The sequence below is a fragment of the Atractosteus spatula genome, chromosome 22, assembly GCF_055471065.1.
Source record: "Atractosteus spatula isolate fAtrSpa1 chromosome 22, fAtrSpa1.hap1, whole genome shotgun sequence".
In the NCBI taxonomy this organism is placed as follows: Eukaryota; Metazoa; Chordata; class Actinopteri; order Semionotiformes; family Lepisosteidae; genus Atractosteus; species Atractosteus spatula.
Genome location: NC_142727.1, coordinates 2,205,240 through 2,229,397, shown reverse-complemented (window position 1 = coordinate 2,229,397; position 24,158 = coordinate 2,205,240). Strand labels below are relative to the sequence as shown.

The window sequence follows — 24,158 nt, the reverse complement described above, 5'->3', positions numbered from 1 at the left end:
TATGACTAGAACTTGCTTCTTGGAACTCCGTGTGTCCCTTCTTATATTAATGATTTATATTTGTGCCTCCTAGTGAACGCAAGTAGAAAAGGCATTGAGGTCAATCAGATCGACGTTAACATCCTCTACAGAGGCATGTAAGGAAGGCCAAGAGCACTATAGGTGTGCGTCTCATCCTTCAAAAGGAACGGCACCCTTTTTTTTTTTTTACAGTCTAGTGTCCCCGTCCCTATACTGGGGCATTAGAACGCACACAGATTGCAGGGTGAGCGCCCCCTGCTGGCCCCACTAACACCTCTTCCAGCAGCAGCCTCAGCTTTCCCAGGAGACTCCCCTCCAGGTACCGGCCAGGCTCACACCTGCTGAGCTCCAGTGCGGCTGCCAGCCGAGAGTTACAGGGTGTCATATAGCTCTTGGCTTTAAGAACTACTAGTTTATTTGATTAACACTGACTCCATCCGCATCCATTTATACAGCTGCGTGTTTTGCTGCAGCAACTCAAGTGAAGTATCTTGCTCAAGGGTACCGCAGCTGTGCCTCGCCTGGGATTTGAACCTGCAACCTTCCTGTTACAAGCTCGGATCCCGCCAACTGTAGGCAAATCCCCCAACCAGACTAACACTACACCCTAAAACCAGCAGACTCGCCCTCCCAACTCCTTAATCCTTTCGCCATTTTATCACGTGGTATTCTAGACTAAAGAATAACAATAGTAAAATACTTATAGAACCGGTTGTCATGTTGTTCTGTGTGATCATACAGACAGAATGGCAGCTACATACATGTAATCTTATAGCCTGGCAGCATCTGTTAAAGCTCCAGTGCATGAAGGTTACACAGTTAGATCTGCATCCATGTCTAATTTTTCTTCCCCCCTGCCTGTCCTCCAGCCTGCACTCCAGCTCTGCCTGCAAAAAAAAACCTTTGCAGTTTAATGGGATGACAATACCACACACGAAAATATCTTGATACGTTTATTTTCCATATGTTTGTGGGCACCGGCCTCGCTGGGCATGTACAGTCCCAGTACTGCCAGATCACGGGTCCAGACTGGTCGGAACTGCAAACCAGCCTGGGAAACACAGTCCGCGTTGAAGTATAAGAGAGCAGCCACAAGTATTTTCACAACCCTTCAAGCTTTATTGGATACAACGCCCGTCCAGGAAAGCCACTTGATCCGGACAGCATGGGGGTACATATTCTGAATATAATGCTACATAATATATTCCTAACCAGGCCAGGTCTGTCAATAACCCCCCCCAGTCCGGAGTGCAGCCCCCACCAGGGGAAATCCAGGAGGGGACAGGCCTGTTTCTTCAATGAAGCACTAGGTTACATGGGCTCCCGAAGCTCCACCCCAGACACACAGCAGAAAACACACCAGCAAGCAGTGATGACAGTTTCGTACTGCCCTGCACACCCAAAGCAGTATTCTCCAGCCGTCCAGCTCCAGTCTGTTCCCCCGAGAGGTTAAGGCAGGCACGGAGAGAGGGAGGGGGCGTCCCCCCCCCCACCGGAGAGACTCTGGATGGGGGAGGGAGAGTTTCCAGGGTCGCCGCTCACATCCCCAGGGCCTGAGGATCCACCTGGCAGCCCAGCAGGGTGCCTCCGGCCTGAACGCACTGCGCCACGTCGAGTCCTGAAACACAGAGCACACGGGCACTGCTACAGCAGCAAGACAGAGGCAGCGGCACAGGGGGCCGCCCATCGGCTGGTGGAAGACCACCGAGAGCCAAGAATAATGCTTAACTAGGAAATGAGAGGAGCTACACACTGTTTTCAGGTGGATGGGATTTAAGAAGACTCGTACAAATATTTTCTTTTGGGCTATACAATACACGCTTGAGGAAAAACACGGCTTACATTTAAAACTAGGAACCGAAAAGGCCCAGAAGTCCCCAAAATAAGAAGGAATATACCGTATGAGGCACTTTTCATAGCCAAGCCGAACTGAAGCTTTCCGAAGTCCAAAGTTTCGGAGATAAAACTTAAAAACAAAAGCATCTGCCCGCAGGTGGTGAAATTTGCCCAGAAGAGATGGACGCATCACGCCTGGACGATAAGACGACAGCAGGGAGTGCGAGAGAAGGGACATCCTTGTCAACCAGCTCAGGGCTGCTGACTTCTCCTAATGACGGTGTCCCAGAGTGCTGGGCCAGGCTCTCCGCCAGCGCTCGGGGCAGGAGGACCAGCTGTCCGGGAACTACCTGGCTGGGCTTTGATCCAGGACACGGCTTTCAGGGCCACGAACTGCCACTCGTCCCTGGAGTCCAGTTTGAAGCCGTGCAGCCAGAGCAGAGCCAGCAGAGTGGCCCACGCAGTCTCGTCCAGGCCCTGGAGAGGAAGCGCACAGAGCAGGGTCATGACCGAGCTGCAGCGCACAGGCAAGACCAGCGGTTGTAAATGGGTCCATCTAAGCCATTGGGTAGCTAGCAATTACAGTGATCTCTGCTATTCCAAGCGTTTCCAAAACGCGAATTGGCTCATACGCGACTGGTAAATAACACGAAACTCGTGCTGGCTTACACACAATTTCATCCCCGACATGTTGACGTTTTTGCGTCGCGGAGTTGCACAGATGAAGGCGGTGGTCCGCGCAGGAATTCGCAGGATGCTCCGCTGTCCCACGTGCTGCGTTTTGGAAGGGCTAACTGGGGGCAAAGGGGTGGCTCCTCACTTTCCGTGCCATTTTCACTAAATCTGCTGCCTTGCTGCACATACGAGCGGACAAGGAGACAAGAGTGCGTCTAAGAAGCAGCGTGCTGGCGATAACATTTCAGGTGGTGAACTTCACTTTTCACAGGACAGAGGCCTGAATTCACTGTTAGTGTTTCTTTATTTATGATGCATTTAACATGTATTTACATTTTTAATGAGGATAATCATTCAATTTGGCAAAGCTTTGGATAGGCTCCGAGTGGTCTGCCCACAGGCCTATTTTCCCCCCATAAGCCCCGTTATTTTCATTGCGCGATTTGGCACAGTATGGCTATATGGGTTTCACAGCAACGCGTCGATCGCGTTACAGCAGAGACGCCTGCACCTGAGTTAAGGCTCTGGCTTGAACGAAGCCAGGGGTATCGGCTTGCCCCCCGGTCCCCCAACCCCTTGAGAAAAGACGTGGCTCGTGGTCCTGGCTTGAAATGCACTCAGTTTCCATTCTCCTCCTCCGGTTCTGCTCTGCGGAAGACCGTGTCAGTGTCTTTGAGAGCTTTGAATACTTGTATTGGGTTCCCTCGTCGTCTTCTGTAGTCACTGGTACCGAGGACCTGGGACCGGTTCTGACCAGAGATGGCCATGGCGGTACCATACACCCCAGGAAAAGATACCCATACACCCCAAGATAAGTCAGCACCGCCTGCTGCTGTGGTTAATGGAGATTAGGACCCCAATATTGCAGCCAGTGAGCCTGACACACATTACAGAAATAAAATGACTGGCCACCTTTCCAGGCATCAGGCTGGCCACCTCCTGCTCCTTCTTCCCCAAAACCGCCAACAGAGCCTCATCCAGATCCCAGGAGCCGTTCGCCTTCTGAAGGGAGATGAGCTTCAGCAGGGGGTCCTCCTCCGGCTCGGGGGCTGAGGAGAGACGAGCAACAAGCGCGTGAGACCTGGAGAGCCCAAGAGACCCTCTTTATTCTCCAGTGCCCGCCCTGCAAGCACAAAATATAATCGCCCTTCGGTACGCTCCGTAGTGTGCGAGATAAAGAGCGAGCTGGTTTTAATGCGGCTCTTTATTTGACATTTTAATGAACAAGATGAGTATCTCCCTGGCCCTGGAGAATCTCAATAGCCTCAACGCTCGGTTATTTATTCCAGTCACTTCTGTAAGACAACTGGTCCTTGAGGGTTGAAGGATATTCCGATTTCTAAGTGATCTCTAAATGATCATGGCGAAATTGCTCCTGGCCTTTAGAAATGTAGGATTTAAAACCTGCTAGACTGGCACTCTAAAGTTTGAAATTTAGATCTTAAAAAATGCCAAGTCGTGGTTGAGTAAAATGCCAGAATGCCCCCCCAAAAATAATTTGAAATATCTTCGGAAGAAAGCAAGGGCAAAGTTTAATTTAATTAATTTGCGGTGTATTTATTTGCTTCCACATTTTAAAATATAAATGAGTTTTAGTTAAGCAGTCAGTTACGTGCCAAGTCTGTATCTGTTCTTCTGTGCCCGTTTACTTCTTGCACAAACTCCTCCTCACCTTTAATTCTGCTCCTGACATGAACTGAAAGAGAATCTAGATCAAATAACCACAGACGCCTTCAGCTGCCACAGTAAGGCGTTCAAGGTGCCACTACTCAAGATGGTTGCCCCTTCTAGCGTTCTCACTAACCTGGTTCAGAACATGGGACAGAGCTTACAGGGAAATATTTGAAATACAGAGCTCATCCAACACATTTTCAACTGCGACCACACACTCCCACCTGTGGTGTAGATGGAGAACTTACCCGTTTCGATGTCACATTCCTCCGATTCTGCATTAATGGAATAAGCCAGTAAGCCGTCACACTGCATTGAATTATCTTTGAACAGAGCAGACACAAATGCACTTATTATAAAGCCATTTCTTCCGGCAGGACTAGTCTGGAAACCCCCCCAGTGCTGACTAGACTAGAGGTAAACCAACAGGCCCTTCAGGGATTTTAACACCAGCTGAACAGACCCCCAGAGCCAGCGGGGTGAGAGTTAACTTCAGGTATACTATACTCTTTGACCTGATATACTATACTAACTCAGATACCCGACAACCCAGCCCGTGGTTAAGTCACTCCATGCTGCCGTGCTGAGATCAGTAAGAAAAACCATCGAAAGCACACACCGCATGGCTTCAGTTAAAAAGTCACATAGAAAAAGAAGGAGAAAAGAGTGTGTGAACTGCAAGGAGGAACACGGGTTATTATGGCCTGCTATGCTACTTTATTTTCTGTTTGGATACACGCGGATTAAGAGACAGTAAGGCCTGTGAAAGGATTTAGTTCTCTTTCTTTTCGGAACGGTCTGGTTTGAGGCGAAGCAGGAGACAGCAGGCAGGTTGTCACAGGCCTAGTTAAGCCCCCGCACCATATACTGAGCTTCAAAAGAAACAGCACCGCATGCCTTTGGAAAAATAAAGCATGCCTATGATGGCTATTGATTAAATGCTTCTCAAATACATGAGAGATGCACAGACATGTTCCATTCAATCGCCTCACTAATGCCAGGGGATTGGGGGCAGGTGTTGAGATCTGTCTTGTGTGACATGGCAGGAGAAGGTAAAGGGAGAAACAAAGAATACAAACTCACCAAAGCTGTCTGCCATTGGCATGGCTGTAGCTGAAATACCCCATGTAAAAAAAAAAAAAGAAGAAAGTGATTAAAACTTAAACGAGGGACACTGGCGTTTGCACAGGAAAAAAAAAAAAAGATGCTATATTATTTTTATTTTCTATTGAAAGCCTACGTGTTTAGAGAGAGTAACTCCCGTGAAAGTCACTGAACCTTCCTGCAAGTGTCAAGTGTCAATGACTAATCCCTCCGGGAGCTTCCCAAGACCCATGAGAAGGAGTGTCAGGAGGTGACAACGGACGTTTGAGAGAGGGCCGGGCGATTTTCAGAACGAGACGGATCAAGGCAGGGAAGTAAAACGGGGTAAGTAAACCTTCCCGCTGTGTGCACCCCTCCGAACCTCGCGAGCCAGCACGGCGCTCCCCGACTGCCGGCACCTTTCGACCGGCCTCCCTGCCCGTGCAACTAGCTGGCTTTGTGCAGCTCACACACACAACCGGGAACACAAGCAGTGAAGACTGTTAAAAGAAGTGCACAGTACCGTACATGGGAGCTGAACGGAGTGCAGACCGACAGAAGGCCATCGGCATACACTGGACTGCAAAACAACAAGAGGAAAATGTTTACAGCAGCAACCAAGTTACGGCGATACAGAGGTTCATCTCGGGACCGATCCTGGAGAGCAGGTTTGACTCCTCAGGACCTGGATGGCACCCGGCTGGCTGGCCGCCTCCATGTCCAGATGGCAAAGACATCCCCATCCCCACCCTACGCTCAAATCTGCCTCCGGTGCCGAGAACCGGACTGCAATGGAGCACATTCTCCCGAGCCGAGCCCAGAGCATTTCCCTGGGCTCCAGAGAATTCCAAAGAATTTCTGGATACCGTTGTCAACAGTTGTGGCCGAGTTACTTAAACATGGACTCAATTTTTGTTTTAAAAGACAGCAATAAGAATGCACCACTGTTTTGCCTTTTCTGCTATTTTTATTCCCCGTTTTCAGATCCTCTGATGTTCGTCAATGAGTTCCACCGTCGCACTGTCATTCCAGTTGCAATAAATCAGAGACAATACTGGGGCGGAGGCTGACAGAGACTGAGGTGGCTGAGCGGCGCAGTCGTTTGCACTGCTGCCTCACAGCGCCGGGGCCCTGGGTTCAATTCCTGGGGTTCTATCTATGTGGAGTCTGCATGTTCTTCCCAGGCTCGTATGGTGCTCCTGTTTCCTCCCACAGTCCAAGCACAAACTGGAGTGAGTGTGTGTGGCTGTGTTTGCATCTGTGCGAGACCTGTGATGGACTGACGTCCCATCCAGGGTGTAGCCCTGCCTTGAGCCCACTGCTTGCTGGGATAGACTACGGTTGCCCCGCGACCCTGAACTGGATAAAGCAGAAAGAAAACAGATGGGCGGCCAATAGAGTCAAAAGTCTCAATAGACCTTTTGTGTGTCAAGTGCTTACACACTTCCTGCACACCCTGGGAACAGCAGTGCATGTCAACAGGGCTTTGACGTTTGCTGGGGTGAGAGCTAATGTAGATATTTGTTCTGGTATGCACCAAGCTCGACTGTCCACTAAGGTTGTGTGAAAGTTAAGTACACACTTGCACAGTAACACCGTCACAAACTAAACCGACTAGCAGAGACTAAACCCACCATACTAACATGTACCCTTAACAACTCGAGGCTTGCTTTCCAAGGAGATTCACGGGACGCAGAAAACAACACTGGGCACGGCACCCACAGTAGGCACAGCTGCACAACGCAGAACAGACAGTTCGCGGTTACACGCTGTATGAACACAGCCACAGTGACGCCATTAACAGTGCCCAGCGGCCTACAGCAGGGACACAGGCAGAGGGCAGCCTTATTTATGGTACCGATACACATTGGGCATGGACACCTGTAGACAAGGGCAACGCTGAGTGGCTGTAGACTCTCTAGATCCCGCTCAGCCCCCGCAGCTCAGCCCTACTCACGCTGGTAACGAGGGATGTTCCTGCGTAGAACAGGACCCTGGACAGGCTGCTTGTTCTCCTTGTTCACGCCAATGAAGGCGGTGTGAGAGCACACCACCCCGGACTGAGTGCTCAGCTCCGTCGCCCTCTTCCTCACTGCCTTCTTCTCCTCCTCGCCCTCACACTCTCGCTCCTCCCTCTCCAGGGAGCGGAGGAGCGCGCGCGCCCCGAGCCTGTGGATCGTCAGCCTGCGAGAAGAGAAGAGCGACTCACATGAGCTCCCCCCTCCACTCCTTCACTGCTGGCGCAGCCAGGTGACCCAGAAAAATGTTTTTTTCCCCCACTTACTATGAAGGAAGCAGCTCGATCACTGTCCACTACAACCACTAGGTGGCGTCACGCACCTGGACGTGCGAGTCCGAGCCCTGGAATAACTGCAGGTCTCTGTACCAATCAGCCTTGATAAAGAGACGAGCACAAGGCAGCACAGGGCAGCCTGACGCAGGGCCTGATGCAGACGATCCTGCAGAAGCTTAATATTTATAACCACAAGTGGTGTGAGGAATCTGAAATGATCAGCTCCGTTATAGCAGGGACCCTGCATCACCTCTGTCTGCCTGCTGTTTTGCTGTACTACAGCGCTTTGAGCTGACCCAAGTCTCAAGGTGCTGTAGGTTCGAGTCTCCCACCTGGTCTTCTGGCAGCTCAGTATCTCTGAATATGTTTTATCAAATTGGAACTGTTCTTACGCTGTTAAGCCAAAGAAATACTATTTTATACTCATGAGTGCAAACGGATGAAAAATTAACATTTAAGTCACAGTTAACCAGGGACTCAGCATGGCTATTGACTCCCAGACACAAAATTCCTCCATATGCAAATACAATGAAATATTGAACTACAACATAACTGTACAGTCAGTAAATTAATGAAGTGTGACAGTAAATATATCATGCTGCTTAACTTAATGCAGTGTAAGGAGGACAGATTTAACTGTATCTTACCCACTCTCCTTGTCAGGCTTCAAGCTGAAGCTCAGTTTGCTCTTGTAGGGCTCGTCTCCCAGCTTGTACTCCAGCAGCACTGAGCCTTCTGCGCTGCGATCACACTGAGAGTAAGCGAGAGGGAAATGAATACCCAAATCCAACTGCATTAATCGCTCTCAGAGAGGCAGACAGGATTAATATGGATGCTGGCCATTGAACATCACAGAGACGGGGAAGGGGAGAGAAAGAAAAAAGGTGGATTTAATTCAGATATACATGGATTCCACTGTATTGCTGTAGAAGTGACAGATTGACAGGGATGGAGGAATCAGCACTGCTGTAGAAACAGACGATCTATAGAGACCAGTGCTGTAGAAACAGACGATCTATAGAGACCAGGTCTTACTGCACACAGAGAGGTGGGAAAAGAGAATGACTGGACAGAAAGGCACATCACTGCAGGGAAACACAGGAAAAGAGGCACAAAGCTGACATGCTGATTGTCTGTAGACACAGGAAAACCCGAATGAGCCAAAATTCATTTCCTTTCGGCAGTCCTGACCTGTCCTTTAAGCTGGGCGTACAGCAGTGCTCTCTGTCCCTGGAACAACGCTTTCAGGGGAGGTGACAAGGAAGACACCTCCAAACCAGACGGAACGTCCCAGCGCACAGAAATCTCCCGGACTGCAGGCTGAAGAGCGAACCGCAGAGACTGCATCACCTGAGAGGAGGAGAGGGACATCGCCAGACTGAGACACGTTATTTTTCATCTGATGTCAAGAGACTAGTACAGGCATTTTACAACATTGGGGCTGGATTGTTGTAGTGCAGACTTCTCTGGTACCACTAATTACTATCATTCAAACCTACAACTTATATAAAAGTAATTGTAATCACAGGCGGTAGTCGTAAAACCAGAGAGTGAATTGTGGATATATCATCCCTGTTCTGGCAGGTTGAAACTTCCATTCAGACCTTATTTTAAAGTCTTGCTCACATGTGAAGCTCTACAACAGTGGTTTTATCACTCAGTCCTATTCCTAAGGGACAGCGCATCTCCTTCAAATGATCAATTAGTAACTACTGACAGACAATGCAAGTTAGACGATCAAGGAGTACAATGACATTCTCTGAGGCTTGTTGCCAAATGCAGAACATTTGCCTGTAACACAAGGAAATTTGAGGGATTATGAGGTTTGGAAATATGACTCTGGGATTCGAGGCAAGAATCTGATTGTTCTAATACAGTGAATGAAAAGTCCATGAAACTTACAATAAATCTGGGGAACTAATAAATGCCAATTAGAAAACTGACTGCATAACCTGATGACTTAAGAAGCAAGTCACTTCTCCCATTTCAGCACTGGAGGTCTCTTAAAGCAAAGCAAAACTACTCTGCTGACACATTATACAGTACACATATTCCCGATAAAAAAATTATTTATTAAAATGTAATAAAACAGATGTGTGATTAAGCGTCAAAAGCCAGGCTGGGTAACTTATTTCAATCAAACGACTAATTGACGTACCACAATATGATGGCTAAGAAGTTAATTGTGTTTAGTCAGCGGTTTTAGATAAGGCTATTTTGACGTTCTGGAACTCAAGGTTAGACAATAGCCAAGTGGAGCTCAGTAACTCATGACCAATATCTGACCGGCGCCTGACCTTGGGCTGCAGGCGCTCGGTTCCGGTGATGAACTGGAAGTGACCGGACCCTTCCCTGGCCATTCCTCTGATCAGGGCACTGGAGGCTCCCTCTCCGATCCCAAAGGTGAAGCACCTGGACACAACACAGTCATGAATGTACAGCGATATGACCAAAACACACAGTGAAACCACACCAGGCTACAGTCTGCTACAGGGACAGCGTCCAGCCCAGGGGACTACACGGGGTACGACGGAGAACACGAGACCGGCAGAGACTACAGGGCCACATTCCTACAGCATTTCCCCAATGACGGCTTTTATTCCACTTAATTTAAAAAGCAAAACCAAGTGCGACGGCTTTTTGATACTGAGGTGCCTCCGGGGAATCTCACAGATTTCCGATTTGACTGTGTGGTTTCCTTTCCAGGAATGAACACGCTTAAAGCCGATGGGGTGAGAAATGTCAGAACTGAGAAGGGTGGACGTGACACTGTGCGTCGGCAGAGATCAGAAACCAAGAGCAACAGCAAAGAGAGGGAAAGGGACACGGACAGAGTGATAATGGGGAAAAAACTTCGACAGTACAGTTACCTACAAGATTTCTAGTTTTTTTACACGACGACCGTGTACTGTACCTACGTGCACGCATCTGTAACCAAGACACAGGTGAACGACACAAGGGCAGGAGACTCAGTGACGGCACAGCCAGAAGATCCTACCTGTGCGAGAGACTATTAGTCTTCACGAGGTCAGTCACTTCTTTGGTGTTCCCTACTTCTCCATCCGTGAACACAAAGAGCTGGAAAACAGCGAGAGAGAGACCGAGGAGCATTGAACTCGTATTTATACTTCTCCCTCCTGTTTTGCATAACGGCGTTCATCCCAAAAGGATCCCCAAACCCTTCAAACATAAAAGGGGGCTCATCTACCGCTGAAGGGCAGCCCCCCTCACCCGGCAGTGGAGGTGGACACGGCAGAGACCACTGACAGCAGCAGCCTGCTTCCCGCCTGATGGTCTCTGCTCCCAGAGCTGACCGGGCCCAGCCTGGCCTGGCTTCTGAGATCTGACCAGGTCAGGCTACAGGGTGGCAACACCGGTGCCAGATCAGCTCACGTCTTTTCTCAGGGTGTTTCCACTGCTGTTGTACGAGTGCCCATTTTCTCCTCCTCTCCAGTCGAAAACTGGCCCGGGTGCAGTGGGGATGAGAGCGTGCGCTCTCTCAGCCCAGAGCTTGGCCCCTGCGGAGCTCTCTGGGGTCCCAGGCAGCCACGCAGATCGGGCCTGCTGGGTAACCCGCACCCTGCCTGGTCAGGAGGAAAGCCATGAGACTCCCGCCTCACGGCACTCAGTCGGTTCACACCAGGCAAGCTGCTGCTTAGGACTAATGAAGACTGGAACGCAGAGGGCGAGAGCCTCCACCCAGCCCCGTCAGCGAGTACCTGGCGAGGGTGAGCGGCCAGGCAGGGCTTGTTGTAGATCTCGGTCAGAGGCTGAAGAATCTCAGTCCCTCCGAGATCAGCCTGCATCGTCTTCACCTTCGCCACGGCCTTGTCCATGGTGTCCTGGCTGTACTCCACACTCTCCCTGCCGCGGAGAGAGAGAGAGGAGACAGAGGGGCCGTCAGGCTGAGGGCACAGCCGACCCAGGACAGAGAGACAGTCAGGCAAGACACCTCTCAACAGTACTGAACACAGCGGGCAGGAAGAACACTGCCCTGAGGGCCTCCATGGCAGACGTGTCTCCAAGAGACACGTCTTACAACTCTGGACCATGCATCATGGAACAGCAACACAGTAGTTTCTAGAGGTCTTAACGACAGCGTATTACTGAAATCCTCCGTGAGACTGAGCATTCTGGTCAGGTTTCCTGGAACTGGCTGACAGCCGCTGCTGTCAGTTCTGAATCTCTCAGGTGTGTGTGTGGATTGGTTGATCACTCTCGGAGGCCTGCGATGCAGTGAAGGAACGCTCGTGCACGTGCCGTGTCTGATCACTTACGGGAAGAAGGACTCGTGAGTTGACCCAAAGCCATAAATATTGAAGTAACAGCCCAGGGGGAGGCTCTTCAGCAGGAGCAGCAGAGTATCCTAAAGACAGAGAGGGTGAAGGCTTGACAGAGGACACTGCAGAGCCCAGTGTCCAGTGACAGAGGAGATCACCCAACAGGAGGCAATTAGGCAGGGTTTTGGTAATAACTCGGGAATGAAGAGGCATGTGAAATTTTCACAACGGCAAAAATTCCATGGCCAAGAAAAGGTTTGAGAATCGTATAAAGACTGCCAATTTCCCCATTTATTTTGAAGACAATATCAAAACCGCAGTGGGGGCAAAATACTCATTTCTTTAAAAACACAAGGTGTTGCTGACATGCGTCAACACCACACAACCCTAGTTATTTAGGTTTTCCGAATCTAACATTTTGAACTTAAACTGGGATGTGCCGTACATTTTCAAGTACGTGTTAAATCTGGGTCTCTGTCAGCAACGCGTGTGCTTCTGTGTCTGCGATGGTGTGCACTGGTGTGGAAGTGAACGGGCACTGCGGATCCCGGTGTCCGTCAGGGCTCGAATGGCTCTGCGCGTCGGACAGCACGCCGGCGGCCGGCCGTACCCTGGCACTCTCGATGCGCTGCTGTCCTCCGCCCTGGCTGCACATCTCGCAGCCCATGCTGCCCGAGCGGTCCACCAGGAAAACGAACTCGCCAAAGGAAGACAGGGCCGAGGACCCCGACCCGGGGAACTCGGGGTACAAGCTGAGCATCACCGCCGTGTCTCCCATCAACGAGCCTGCGGGAGAGGACGACGTCAACACACCGAGCCTGAACGCTGCACGGCGGTAACGCTCTGGTCCCGAGCCAGAGGAGTGCGAGCTCAAACAGGCCTCAACGAGCCTCTTCACAGCACAGTTTCAGAGTCCTGGCAGAGGTGTTACCACCTCGTGGGCACGTTAGGTCAGTACTGGGCTAACCAGGCTGTGCCTGCAACTGGTGCAGTGGACCAGTAGGAGGCGCTCTCCGCTACAGGCCAGACTCACCAAACCAACGCTCCAGTGTGCTGATCTGTGCTACGAGAGGCATCAGCTTTCTGGTGAGTTATTCAACTAAAGACTTTCAAAGGATCCCACCCAGCAACTTCCCCGATTCAGTTAAGGATTAATGTTGGCAAAGAGCCCAGCTGCAGACGTTATGGATTTCAGGGTGAAAGATGGTGGATGGGTCTATCCTCTCATATTACCTACAAATGGAACAAAGGCAAACAAAAATGAGATCCCAGTGCACTTACAGTGGGAGAGTATATTTGCAAAGAAGTAGACCTCAGGGCATGTTCTCTATGCAGTATTGAAAGCAGATACGTTGCTAATGAATGTGCTGTAAATATGGGTGGGATTGTTACTTCTAGAACAGTGAGATACACCTCAGCACAAACTAACAGAGGTACCAACCAGACATCTCTCCAAACTGTACTGTGCTCGCGCGCGCTCTAGCAGATACTAGTGAGGATTGCAAATGAGCCTAAGAGAAGAGCAGAAAAATAATTTAAAAATTCACAGATGGTCCCTCAGTCCATGTGTCCAAACACTGCGCCCAACAAAAATAAACAGGGGGAAAAAAAAACAAGAAACTAGAAGTGTAAAATTAATAAAAGCAGGCTAACAGCTGGCTTGTGCAACGTCACCATGAACACATTATAAAGAGAGTTCAAACCATTATGAGTACTAAAGCACTCAGAAAGCAAGGATTAGTCATACAACCCTCAGGGCAGTTTAGATATCAGAGTACCAAAGATTTCAGACAGTTTCAGAACACATCCATAGTATCCAGCCACTCTGAGCCTTCCTACGTGATTTTCTACCTGAAAATTAAATCATTCAAAATTCAATAAAGTGTCTATGGGTGGTGATTTTTTAAAAACAAATCGCGTACAAGTCAGCCCAATGGACTCCTTCAAGAGCCAAAATGAAAACACGAACTCCAGCACAAGTGGAAACTAAGAGGAAGGGCAGTTCTAACGGAGAGAGGGATGGACTTGGAATGAGACACCCAGTCAGACCTGTGAAACTAGTTTTCTCCAGCTTCCCTCAGGAAACCAAGCACACAAGGCAGGCCTCGTGGCTCCCTCCCACTTTCTTGTGAAGCCACTAACTCGTCAAGCACTCCTCTGCTTTCACAGGGGCGTTTAAAGACGGCGGCTCTCACCAGCGAGGGCGGACTGCTGCCCCCCCTCCAGGAGGGCGCTGGGCTCGTGGGCACGCGTGTAGTAGACCAGCAGCTCCACATCCCGGTCGAACTTGTGGCCTGGAGACAGACTGACCTGCGGAGGGCATGGGAGACTGTGCTGAAACAGAGCAGGGAAATACACACAAGGGAATCTACACTGGCCCTGGAGCTGTGCCTCCTGGCTGCTTAGGTACTCAGGGGACAGTCCTCCATGATTTCAGTCATGCTACATAAACTGGACACGGGCAGACCTGGCTGTCCAGAGAGGACAGGCTCAGTGACCACAGTCTGGCCAGAGAAACTGGACACAGGCAGACCTGGCTGTCCAGAGAGGACAGACTCAGTGACCATAGTCTGGCCAGAGAAACTGGACACAGGCAGACCTGGCTGTTCAGAGAGGACAGGCTCAGTGACCACAGCCTGGCCAGAGAAACTGGACACAGGCAGACCTGGCTGTCCAGAGAGGACAGGCTCAGTGACCATAGTCTGGCCAGAGAAACTGGACACAGGCAGACCTGGCTGTCCAGAGAGGACAGGCTCAGTGACCACAGCCTGGCCAAAGAAACTGGACACAGGCAGACCTGGCTGTTCAGAGAGGACAGGCTCAGTGACCACAGCCTGGCCATAGAAACTGGACACAGGCAGACATGGCTGTTCAGAGAGGACAGGCTCAGTGACCACAGCCTGGCCATAGAAACTGGGTGACAGTGCCAGCAGGCAGAAGCACATCTCAGCTGGCTTAAGAAACTTCCTAATTGTTATGGCTTTGGCTATAGCTAACACGGCTATTCATGGGTCACGCCAATACAGCTGGCTGAGCTTGAACCGGAGTCCTGCAGGTGGACACGGGGATAGCCAGACCATTGGCTGGACTGCGTCTCCGTGCTGAGCAACACGTACCTTGGCCTGCGATTTATCCTCGGCGAGATACTCCACCGGGCTGAGGGGGCAGTTGGACTGCACTCTGTCGATGCTGCTGGGGGAGGAGATGTGGGCAGCGAGCGCCAGGGTGTAGGGCACAGCGCCCCCCGGGACGCCTGGCGCCTCGGCCGTCACGCTCTCGCCGCCTGGGAGAGAGAGAGGGTTAGTCCCACACCGCAGCGCCTTCACAGGGACTCATCCAGCTGGTTCCCAACCACCGCGGGGGACCCGGAGTCGATCCCGGGCATTTACGGGGGCAAGGCAGGCTACACCCTGGACGGGACGCCAGTCCAGCGCAGGACACACTCACACCAGGGCCAATTTTTCCAATTAACCTCCCAGCATGTCTTTGGACTGTGGCAGGAAACCAGGGCACCCGGAGGAAACCCACACGAACATGGGGAGAACATGCAAACTCCCCACAGACAGCACCCCAGGAATTGAACCCAGAGCCCCCCAACGCTATAAATACATATAATATAAATACAGCAGACTTGCAACTTACTCGGTCGACACCAGAAAATAGAAAATATTGGAAAAACGCTTTATTCTCTGAAAAACTTATTTACTTATTTGTCTTATTTACAGTACTTTTACTTATATTTAATATCTTTTATTACGGTAAGAGGTTAGTGGGGGGGTTATAAGGGTTACAGTGTAAAATTTGGCTTTTCTCCAAATCCCTGTGTAGGTTGGGAGTCGACTGAATTTAAACAGAAGTGTAAAAAATACTGTACGTCCACTGCGGACACATGACCTCTGCCCTCCCGCTGTCCGGGGGGAGTTTCACCTGCGGGGGTGTAGCGGGGGTTGAGCACCCCGGGCAGACAGAAGCGCAGAGCCCCGTCTTCCTGCAGGGGCAGCTCCGTGACGTAGGACAGGCTGACGGAGGCGCTCTGGCCCGGGGGCAGGCTGCCCACGCTGAGCCGGAAGACATCGGGGCTCTCGTCGCTCTCCTCCAGGAGGAAGGCCTGCTGCCCGGAGCTCACGGCATCGTCGTACTCCTCCCGGGCCTGAAAAACACCGGGGGGGGACGATCACACACAATCACGCGTCCAGTCTCGCACAGAAGACAAGCAGGCACAACCCTAAAAGCTCTCGAAGAAGTGAAGCCTGAAAGAAGGGCCTGACGGCACAGGAGAAAGTGGCAAGGAAGTGCTTTTCCAACAGAAAGGGAGGCTGCTCTTTACACAAAGGGTAGCGGGGGTCGGGAACAGGCTGTCAATCCATTAATTGAAGGCAAATTCCAGGGATTCTCCAAGAAACAGCTGTGATCATAAGATCACTGATCTATCAGCAAAAAAATTGCCATTTTTTTCCCATTTTTAAGGCCATCTACAGCTCTTGGGACGTACAGACTCCGACAAGACAGGGGTGAGGGTCGGAAAATCGATGGAGCGGATCAAAACCAGTTCGACCACTTTCGGCTCCCCTCTGTACACAAAAGCCACACAGTAAAGCCTCAGTCTTCACGGGGACTGACTGAGGACTTTAGACACTCCTTTAAACAACAGCCAGGCCCTCTCCAGGAATCCGAGGGCTGTAGTTCAAGTGGATTGCGTGTTTCTCCGTCAGGTGAGCACATGAATAGCAGGTGAAGCAGCACAGGGGCCTTCGAACTCGGCAAGACGTGGGAGCGACGACAGACGTCACATTTTTCATCTTTTTACAGCTAGAGCTGAAACTAGGGCTCTGGTCCTCCAGATGCTGGGGATCTGACATGAGATCACTTTGAGCCGAGTTGCGCAATTCAATTCCCACCTCCAGGACGGTCTAAACCGTCTGAAATCGAAGTGGGGTTTGGGAGGAAAGGCCAAGCGCGAGAGTGAAACAATGCAGTGAGTGGCTCAATTAAATAGGTTGAAAACTCAAGTCATATTTTTTTTTTAAATGTTACGCATTTATATTGAGGACATATTTATGCATTTGTATGCAACATGGGCTTCAAAGTAAAACATTTTTTTGTGACGGAGTGACATCAACAAGCAGTCATTATTACCTTATTAAGACATGCTAGTGTCTGAGCTGATGCAGTTTAATTCAATAAATCTTATTAAAGTCAATTATACCGATATAACATAAAAAAACGTATCTACACCTACAGCCTACTGGTTCTCAGTGACCAGTTAGGCTTGCCGTCACCTGGACTCTTTAAGACAGGATGAGATTTTAAAGAATTTCAATACACTTGCAAGACTACAATCATTTGTGTTGTGATGATTAATATGCTGTGATTAAAAGCCTGACATTTCTCTTCCGATCAAAATCGGCCGTTCATTGAGCTCGAACTCGGAACAGTTTTCCAGTTTTAAATGCTTGCTGCACGCCAATATAACAGCATATATACAGTATATATCAAATACTGTCACAATATATATTACTGCAATAACAGTAAAAGGTACACAATAACTTGTAAAACCTCCAATTTACATCACAAAATAGATTAAATTTCCAGATCTGCGCAGCGCCATGTCCTGCGATTGAGAACGAAGCAACAAGACTTCCAGTGAGGTGAAGCAGCTCAATTACACTGTAAACAAGCAGGCTTGTGAATCCATCTCTTTTAATCCAACAGAAATAATGTCATCGACTTCTAGACGGTTTTTGCTTACAAATACTACTTCTTTGTGAACGCTGCCTGCAGATCACGCTGGAACATTTCTGCGGTGAAATGTCTGCTGCACAACCTGTACTTATTCACTCATCCATCACAGTACATCAGTCATTACAGGGACTAGTGAGCAGGAAGGGCTGTTTCGCATCACAGTTCTCACAAGCTCTCGCTCTCACCCGTGGTGAGACCAGGGGTTTGCAACAATGTGGCGACTGACAGTACTTCCACAAAGTTCACCATTTTGTGCTTTATTCGAAATACTGTCAAAAAATGTATTTTGTTACCGAGATTTAATAACCGGTCTGAGAAATGGGGACTGCAGTTTGACTGGTAGACACATCGCCCCTTCATTCTCGTCTTTCTATTTTATATCTGAAACAAGGAAGTTACGGCAACGCCGCCAGTGAATCCGCAGGGGCACCCAGACGGGCCCTTCGCTCCCCCGCACTCACCTCCTGCTTCTCTCGAACCTCGGCCTCGATGTCCTTCCCGCCGACGCGGGCCACGAAGCGATAGACGGCCGAGTCGCTGTCCATGGGGAACACGAAGACGGCCTCCACGGGACTGGACTCGCTGTTCTCGTACTCCAGGGTGGAGGAGACGTCGGCCACGAAGCCGCACACCCGGACCTCCACGGACACCGCCTTCAGGGGCACTGCGACGCACAGAGACAGGGCACGGTGGGGCGACCGTGACCGGCATGATCACGACCAAGAGAAACCGACGAGCCAGCAGCCCTCCTGCCAATTCCAGCGCCTGTCGCTAGAGGCAGGTTGTTTCTGAATGCAGCTCGACTGCCTGTTTCTTTAAAGGGTACAGCTGAACTATCCCATGAGCCCTTGCCTTACGGGTCAGCACAGCCCCTGCCCAGGCACGTGGGAAGAGGAAATGAGTCGTGGTAACGTTGGGCAGACACAGGCTCGACAGGTCACTGTGGTGGAAAGCTTTTCCCCAAAGTCCTACACGCCAGCGAGCCGTACCCCTGACCTGCTGGCTTAGAGTGCACTGGTACCATAACACTGCCCAGCACAGACTGAGCCACATGTACAACATAATACTGTAGAAGTGCACTGGTGTCATGGCACTGCCCAGCACAGACTGAGCCACGTGTACAAGATAATACTGTAGGAGTGCACTGGTACCATAACACTGCCCAGCACTGACTGAGTCACATGTACAAGATAATACTGTAGGAGTGCACTGGTACCATAACGCTGCCCAGCACTGACTGAGCCACGTGTACAAGATAATACTGTAGGAGTGCACTGGTGTCATGGCACTGCCCAGCACAGAGTGAAGCAGGAAGGCACACAGGCAACCTCGTCTTACCTGGTTCATTTTTCAGAGTCAAGAGACCACAGCAGCTCTCCATGATTCCTGTGAAACGAGAAGATAAGTGTGAGGTCTTTGAAAGCTCTCAGGAGACCTCGGGAGACAGGAAGGAAAACTGGTTTCCAATGATCACTTGAGGAGCTACAAGAAATTACAAATTTCCACACACATCACGTCAGCCACTCCCAGCCAGTGCCTACAGATCACCTCAAAAATAAAAGAAGGAATAATTTGCAAATACCATCTACTGCCTGCCTACACACGACTACACTGTCAGTTGAGTATAAAAGCTAATTAGATGAATGAACAACTGTAATTGTTAAATGAACGCAAGAATCCATTCTTGCTGGCTGGCTATCCCATTCCACACCCCCACAACCCTTGGGGTAAAGATGGGGCTTTTAGTTCATCTCATTTTGCACTCGTCTCAAGACTAATACGATTCATTTCCTCTAGCCTGTCAGTGTAGGACACTCCCATAATCCCCACTGAGTATCCAGTTTATCTGCTCTGGACCAATTCCAGAGCAACCACACATTTTCTGTAACACGGCAACCAAAATTGCACATGATATACTAGATTCGGCCTTGCCACTGCATGATCTAGAACAACATCCCTTGATTTAAATTCTCCGCTTTTAACTACGTGTTAACGATGACAGCATGAACCCCAAAACCTTTTCAGAAGCAGCGCCTTCCAGATCGGCGTTTCCCAGTTTGTACTTATAGTGTATAGTGTGGCTTGTTTTTACTACCTCTGGTCAAAACTCTGCACTGCTCTTCAATCCAGTAACCTGCCAAGTGGTTCCTCGAATTCTGCCCAGGACTTTCCGAATTTAAATTCGCAGCTCCCTAAAGCGTTTGCTAATCCTCTTAATTTTTTTTTTTTGGGGATCATCTGCAAACCTGACCTGGTTTTATTACCTTTGCTGGAATGAGGGGAAAAATGTTAAATGCAAGGAAACCCGATTTGGATTTCCAGGACAGCACAGCGATGAAACCTAGCTGCCGAAAGTCAAGGTTTTGACTGATTATTTGATGAGGCCGCAGAAATAACATTTTCAGAAGCACAGTTCTTCGATTTCCATTTTCTGGCCAAGTAAACGCACAACTGATCCAATTCCAGACGAAAAGCCTACGACCAGGCTTACACAGCAGATGCTCAAGGTTAAATCGAGTGTTAGATCTCACATGGCAATTTACAGATGACCTCCGCACAGGGATCAAACAAACGATTCATTATTTCAGAGTGTTCAGACGGCACTGCCGTTAGTTCACTCTTTGTTCGCCATCAGATTGCGCTTTGGAGATTCTCTGCAAAGAGCTATCAGGGACATGACACCGGACAGTCCGAGGTGAAGATCAAAACCAGGAGCAGGGGGCCAGCATGAGCGTTCGAAAAGCACAGTATTCGGGCTCTGCAGACGACAGCGATAGTAATGATAGTGCTTCAATTCTCTCTTCACTCCTGCGGCAACATTCTGCCTAAGAACCGATCCTCAGGGGATCCACTGGGTTCTTGACCTTATCGCCACTGAATATCACAGAAGGACAGGGGAGTCCGGATCTGGTCGGACAGATCCCATGACGCCACGTTTGTCCTGTCGCAGGTGCTGTCAGCTTGGGTTTTGTTTTTCAGGAAGAACATGTGCCCAAGCACAGGGTTCAGGTGGGGGAAATCAACACCTGGATGTTCTCGGGGGTCCTTACCGGTTCAGCAAGGCAGTAAAACCTGGCACCCTGCAGCATTTGAACAGGAGCCTGCTGCCGAAACAGCCCAATAGCACAGCGGGTGAAGCTCACTCAATTGCAAATTTTTCGCTTTCCTTGAAGCAAGTGAAGGCTGTAGGAGGTTAACGAGCTCCTTCTTCGGGACAGTCTTTCGAAAGATCTCGGCAACTAAGCACCTGCCACTCCTTGCGGAAAAACAAGCTCCGAGAATTGAAGCGTCTTGCGCTGGAACACTTCATCAGACGACGATACATGAACCAAACCAACCAGACGCTAAGCGCTTCCGACAGTGTTTTTTTTAATCTGCGTTTCTCTTTTGATCTTGAAATCAAAGACATGCCCCATTTAACTGGAAACCGCTAGAGAGAATGTTTTGAGGTGTTTCCTGTGAACATCCATTTACCTCCCAGCATGTCCTTTAATAAATACCCCAGTGCCTCCCACGCGGACTGAGTCCGCTTCTCTGGAATTTAAGGAGGCATACAGCCACAGCCCTAAATGAGCACATCCACTGGAAACATTTCAAGTTTCCATCAACCCATGTTCTAACCATCCAACCCCCCGCCCCCCAGTATAGGATCGCAGCTGGAGTCTATCCTGGAAAGCATCGGATGCAAGGTGAGGCACACCCTGCACAGGACACCGGCCCATCACAGCGCAGACACACACACACACACCAGAGCCAATCTTCCCAGAAGCCAATTAACCCACCAGCATGTCTCTGGACTGTGGGAGGAAACCCACGTACACAGAGGGAGAACATGCAGACTCCACCCAGACAGCACCCCAGGACTCAAACTCAGGGTCCCAGCAGAGGAGCAGCAATGCTCAACCCCTACATCCCCACCCTGCCCTATTTCATGTTTCCCCAAAAGAACTGAGCTACAAAACGCAAGGCCAAAGGTTTGCAAAACCCCAAGAAAACCCTCTGGTGATGCACTATAGGGCAGCAGAGGACAGGAAAGAGTGGGATGATACAGACAAGCAGCACTGAAGCTTTCAAACCAGCTCTGTGTGGTCAGCTGACTCTGAAGCAAGCTTTTATGTTTAAACATCAGCTCACACTCACACAACAGAGGATTTCACAAACTCACTCATTCGTCAGGCGCGCATCACTTCTAGAGAACTCTCTGGCAACATGCTGCAAAGGTCACTGAATCAAAAAACGCAATTGATATCGTCACTGGAAATGCAGGTTTCCAGGATATGAAACTGCACCTGTTTCTCATTTTCAGCAGACGTTCTGGGGGGGGGGGGATATGAACTAAAATGAAAGTTTTCCTGCTTATATCTGCTGCATTGTCTACAGAAGGGAAAAAAAAAGGTCTGGCATTACTGCCCCAAGACAAGACAAGTAAGGAGGTCATTCAGCGCATCAGGCACTTTATTGGTAGTTGTCAACTGATCCCACAATCTCCTCTAACCACTTCTTGAAAGAAACCAGGACATTGGCTTCAGGCTGGGTAGTTTGTTCCACTCTCCCACCACCCTCTGTGTAAAAAAAGCCTCCTGTTCAGGGTTATAAATTCACTTCCCTATAGTTTCCACTTGGTTTGTGTTTCGCTGAGGAGTTGACAGACCGAGTTGGGTTTGTCAGTGCCTTTGAGGATGTTGAATACTTGTTTTATACAAAAAAATGCAGTTAAAATAAATATAAATACTTAGATCCAGAATCTGAAATACCATCAGTTTCTCATTTCAGCAGAAGGGTGATCTGCTTTCTGGACACAAGAACTGGCTGTATTGACTACACTGAGAACACAACCAGCTGACTTGCAGAATTAGCCAATTCCGGTTTTTCCTATAGAAATGATTAACAAAACACTGTTTGGACAGATTAGCTACTGTTATATATTCAGTATTACTCTAACAAAGGCAACACTGTGGACTTCTTCAGAATCTCTGTGAAATACGAACCAGAGAACAAGTGCAAATCACCCAGAAGCATTTAACATTGAGAGTAGGAGGCACATTTTACACAAAGGGTTGTGGGAGTATGGAACAAGCTTCCTAGCCATGTGGCTGAATCAATAAGTTACTAGCAAGCAAATTCTCTCAAAGGGCTGAACGACCTTCTACGGCATGTAAACGTGTGTTCTCACGCATTTCCAGTTTACAGAAGAACTTACAGACTCCCAGAACGTCTTCGGTTTCGCTGCTGTCTTTAAGATCAGCCCAGCGGCGCACTGCTTTGTGGTGAAAAAGCTTTTCACGGCGCCTGGCAGAAGTATTAGCGCAACCACGAATCAAGGTGAAGAAATCAGGTTTAGGGGGGTGCAAGAGAAAATCGCTCTGCTCGTCTTGAGAACGCAAACGGAGTGCGAGAATCGTTCTGATTTTCACTGCCATCTCTGTCGTCGCTACCGGGAAGTATACAGACACTTGGACATAATGGGGGCAATCGCGCTTGCATTTCAATAAAGTACACAAGAACTTAAAACAGGTCAGGAGACGGCAACACACCTCGTCCCAAACTAAACATTATTGCTCTAGAGAAGAACCTGCATTTCACGAAGGAACTCAAACTTGCACCGTCACTCTCCTTACCTCGGTGGTTGTGGTGGGATCTGCTGGAGGAGCCAACAAAGATACAAGGAGAGCAACAGCACCAAAGTACGCAACTAAATCAGATACAAAAAAAAAAAGAGGTTCACAGGGGGAACTGTATCCAATAAAAAAAACAACTCATACGTTGTACATGAAGTTGTTGTGGTTGTTATTACAGCTTTTGGGGGGGTTCGATTCATTTCGTTTTTAAAAATATCGAGGTACAAAACAAAACATCTGCGGTTATAAAAAAAGACCACGTAAATTAAGCATTTCAAAAGTACTGCTGTACCTACAGTGTTATTCGGTGCTGTGAAAAACAAACAGCCCTTGTTTTATCATGTGGCATAAAACTACCTTCAATTGCTCCTTACCTGGATTTCCTGCACACACACACCTACAAGGGACCGTGACGAGGACGCTTGCGCCGTGTTTATCCGTGGGGACAGTCGGGCGCTAATGTTGTCTTCTTCTCTGGAAAGGCCCACGCCCACGCCCACGCCCACTCTGCGGGACACTTCTCGGTTCTCCGAGTCTCCCTACAACTCAAGGAGAGCCTTTTTTATTTTTTATTTTTATTTCTGCTTAACAGAATAAGAAAAATGACAATACCAACAAGAGTACATGTAACAATTCAGGACAAAAAGACCGTCAGGGGCACATATTACAACCTGCCGCGGGCTACTGGGTTCCGGGAAAAAACACGCCCCCCGCCGGAACGTCTCCTCTGATTGGTCGCTTGCGGGCTAGGACGTCATCACGCTGCGCTTGAAATACTTTTGCAGAAGGTGGCCTGTATCAGAAATCGATTTTGGTCCATCGTCATTAATACACCACTTATGCATTGTCTGGGGGGTGGCAATTTCTCTCACGCAGGGGTATTATCTCTGCCCTCGTGGTCAGTGCTAACAGCACTAGACTGATTATCTTTTAATTGTA

General features: G+C 49.4%; 1 protein-coding gene across 3 annotated transcripts; it reads right to left on the bottom strand.

Annotated features, from left to right (window-relative positions):
• Positions 1-1,119: 1,119 nt before the first annotated feature.
• Positions 1,120-23,952, bottom strand: LOC148816502 (von Willebrand factor A domain-containing protein 5A-like). 3 transcript variants are annotated; one of them, XM_088939819.1, is made up of 22 exons: positions 23,594-23,952; positions 23,220-23,293; positions 18,940-18,987; positions 18,063-18,265; positions 15,787-16,009; positions 14,976-15,142; positions 14,055-14,169; positions 12,470-12,645; positions 11,857-11,945; positions 11,299-11,443; positions 10,578-10,657; positions 9,877-9,991; positions 8,771-8,929; positions 8,227-8,330; positions 7,244-7,470; positions 6,556-6,645; positions 5,810-5,866; positions 5,287-5,316; positions 4,452-4,526; positions 3,445-3,581; positions 2,208-2,334; positions 1,120-1,639 (listed from the first exon to the last, which is right to left on the bottom strand). In XM_088939819.1, the coding sequence occupies exons 3-22, from the start codon at positions 18,980-18,982 to the stop codon at positions 1,560-1,562; spliced, it is 2,442 nt and encodes an 813-aa protein (XP_088795945.1). In that variant the 5' UTR covers positions 18,983-18,987; positions 23,220-23,293; positions 23,594-23,952; the 3' UTR covers positions 1,120-1,559. The 3 variants fall into 3 exon arrangements, with proteins under 3 accessions (XP_088795945.1, XP_088795943.1, XP_088795944.1); XM_088939817.1 differs by lacking the exon at positions 6,556-6,645; XM_088939818.1 differs by lacking the exons at positions 6,556-6,645; positions 23,220-23,293 and having other exon boundaries at positions 23,594-23,901.
• Between the last annotated feature and the right edge of the window lie 206 nt (positions 23,953-24,158).